General features: G+C 45.8%; 1 protein-coding gene across 1 annotated transcript; it reads left to right on the top strand.

Moving 5' to 3' along the window:
• The first annotated feature begins 571 nt into the window (after positions 1 to 571).
• On the top strand, positions 572 to 2,245 carry LOC133018728 (tripartite motif-containing protein 16-like). The gene has a single exon (XM_061085160.1). The coding sequence runs from the start codon at positions 572 to 574 to the stop codon at positions 2,243 to 2,245; it is 1,674 nt and encodes a 557-aa protein (XP_060941143.1).
• The last annotated feature ends 1,042 nt before the right edge of the window (positions 2,246 to 3,287 follow it).

Genomic DNA, 3,287 nt, shown 5'->3' with positions numbered 1-3,287 from the left:
TCCCTCAAACTACATGTGTGTATTAACAGCCCCCCCCCCCCCCGAAGATATTCAGATGGTTTTAAGGAATGGATGTGGCAAAATAACTGACTAGCGCCCCCGAAAGGGCAGCCCAGGCACTACGATTGCTCTACATCTACAAAAATCGATAGGGACATGTGTCTTTACATTACAAAGAAAGACGTCTTTTGGATACATATGCTAGACCAAACAGGAAGCCCACCATTTTGGATTTGGTGGCCATTTACAGCTTTTTCAGGGCCAAGACCAGGGGTGTCCAAACTACGGCCCCGCGGGCCAACTGCGGCCTGCCATCCACTATTAATTGGCTCGCATCAAAGTCTAAAAATACAACAGTATGTCACACTGTTTAAAGGCAGCTACACTAAAGGTAGCTGCCTTTAAACAGTTTGACATAAAGGCGGCAGCTGCTGAGGGACCAGACTGTTGCTCTTTTCAATAGTGTGTTAAAACGTGGTAAGAAGAGTAGGTGAAGGAGAAAGGGAGGAGCAGAGATCTGTTTCTGTTCGGAGGAAGTGAATCTGTTCTACAGTCTCTGGCAGCAGCTGAAATGGCGCAGCAAGAAAATCAACTTGGCAGAGAAACGTTCTGCTGTCCGATCTGTCTGGATCTACTGAAGGATCCGGTGACTACTGTCTGTGGACACAGCTACTGTAAGAGCTGTATTAACACCCACTGGGACAAAGAGGAGGAGAGAGGAAGCTACAGCTGTCCTCAGTGTAGACAGACCTTCACACCGAGGCCTGTCCTGGAGAAAAACACCATGTTAGCTGCTTTAGTGGAGGAGCTGAAGAAGACTGGACTCCAAGCTGCTCCTGCTGATCACTGCTATGCTGGACCTGAAGATGTGGCCTGTGATGTCTGCACTGGGAGAAAACTGAAAGCTCTCAAGTCCTGTTTGGTTTGTTTGACCTCTTATTGTGAAAAACACCTCCAGCATCATCTTCAGTCACCTCCACTGAAGAAGCACAAGCTGGTGGAGCCCTCGGAGAAGCTCCAGGAGAACATCTGCTCTTGTCACGACGAGGTGATGGAGATGTTCTGCCGCACTGATCAGCAGTGTATCTGTTCTCTCTGCTCTGTGGAGAAACATAAAGATCACGACACAGTGACAGCTGCAGCAGAAAGGACTGAGAGGCAGAGGGAGCTTGGGCTGAGGAGACAAACAATCCAGCAGAGAGTCCAGGACACAGAGAAAGACGTGAAGCTGCTTCAACAGGAGGAGGAGGCCGTCAATGGCTCTGCTGATAAAGCAGTGGAGGACAGTGAGGAGATCTTCACTGAGCTGATCCGTCTGATGGAGAAAAGAAGCTCTGATGTGAAGCAGCAGATCAGATCCCAGCAGGAAACTGAAGTGAGACGTGTCAGAGAGCTTCAGGAGAGACTGGAGCAGGAGATCACTGAGCTGAAGAGGAAAGACCATGAACTGAAGCAGCTCTCAGACACAGAGGATCACAACCAGCTTCTACACAACTACCCCTCACTGGCACCACTCAGTGAATCTACACACTCATCCAGCTTCAGGATCCGTCCTCTGAGGAACTTTGAGGACGTGACAGCAGCTGTGTCACAGGTCGGAGGTCGACTACAGGACATTCTGAGTGAGACAAGGACAAAGATTTTACAGACTGTGTCTCAAGTGGATGTTTTACTGCGACAACCAGAGACCAGAGCTGACTTCTTAAAATATTCACAGGAAATCACACTGGATCCAAACACAGCTCGCAGAGGTCTGATATCATTTAAGGGAAACAGAAAAGTAACATGTATGAGAGAAGATCAGTCTTATTCTGATCACCCAGACAGATTCACTTATTGGCGTCAGGTCCTGAGTAGAGAGAGTCTGACTGGACGTTGTTACTGGGAGGTGGAGATGAAAGTCGGGTGGAGAGAAGTTGGTGTAGGTGTCACATACAAGAATATCAGCAGAGCAGGAAACGTAAATGAATGTGTATTTGGATACAATGATAAATCTTGCTCATTCCATTGGAATGGAAACAGTTATTACATTTGTTACAACAACATCAAGACTCTAGTGTCAGGTCCTTGGCCCTCCAGAGTAGGAGTGTACCTGGATCACAGAGCAGGTGTTCTGTCCTTCTACAGCGTCTCTGACACCATGACTCTCCTCCGCAGAGTCCAGACCACATTCACTCAGCCTCTCTATGCTGGAGTTAGGGTTTATTATGTTGGAGACCCAGCTGAGTTCTGTAAACTCAAATAGACTTGAGTCAATAAAAGCAGTGATTTAGATTCTGTGTTTAAATCTTTAACTTATTTTTTCTGTTGAATAAAGTTCGTCATGGTGACTTTTCTGCTCCGCACAGAGATCAGCTGTCAATCAAACACTGACCTTCCTTTATCACACATATTTAGTTCTCACTTTGTAAAGACAGAAATCTATAATTACACTGACATGAATGTGATTGAAAGAACCCAAGAACCAAGCGGTGGGGGGCCCTATTGTATTGTATTGTATATGGGTCTATCTCCCTCAAGATCCTCCCCCCCCCCCCACAGACATTCAGATGGTTTTAAGGAATGGGCCTGGCAAAATAACTGACTAGCGCCCCCTAAAGGGCAGCCCCGGGCAATAAGATTTGCCGACATCTACAAAAATATATAGGGACATATGTCTTTTCATATATCGAGACTGGACTACTGTAATTCACTATTATCAGGCTCCAGCAGCAAGTCGTTAAAGACTCTGCAGCTGGTCCAAAATGCCGCAGCACGTGTCCTGACGAGAACTAAGAAAAGAGAGCACATTTCTCCAGTATTAGCATCGCTACACTGGCTTCCTGTTAAATCTAGAATAGAATTTAAAATTCTCCTCCTCACCTTCAAGGCCCTTAATGATATGGCACCTCTTTACCTTAAAGAGATGTTAGTTCCATATCAACCTACTAGAGCACTCCGATCCCAGAACTCAGGTTTACTTGTTGTCCCTAAAGTCTCTAAAAGTAGAGTAGGAGCCAGAGCTTTTAGCCATCAAGCCCCACTGCTATGGAATAATCTCTCACTTTCAGTTAGGGAAGCAGACACGCTCTGTTCGTTTAAAAGTAGACTCAAAACCTTCCTTTTTGATAAAGCTTATAGTTAGAGCTAATTAGTGCGATGTTCCAAAATTGATTAAATGGCAAAAACCCCTGATGATGCTAAGACGCACAGGGAATTTATGACACAAGACACACGGAGCTTCTCTTTCCTGCTTCTCCTTCCTTTTCTCCATATTTATCACATCAAGATAATTCTTATCTGATCAG

The sequence above is a fragment of the Limanda limanda genome, chromosome 13 (genome assembly GCF_963576545.1).
Source record: "Limanda limanda chromosome 13, fLimLim1.1, whole genome shotgun sequence".
NCBI classification, from domain to species: Eukaryota; Metazoa; Chordata; class Actinopteri; order Pleuronectiformes; family Pleuronectidae; genus Limanda; species Limanda limanda.
The sequence above is the reverse complement of the archived record's forward strand: the minus strand, read 5'-3'. Positions and strand labels throughout refer to the sequence as shown.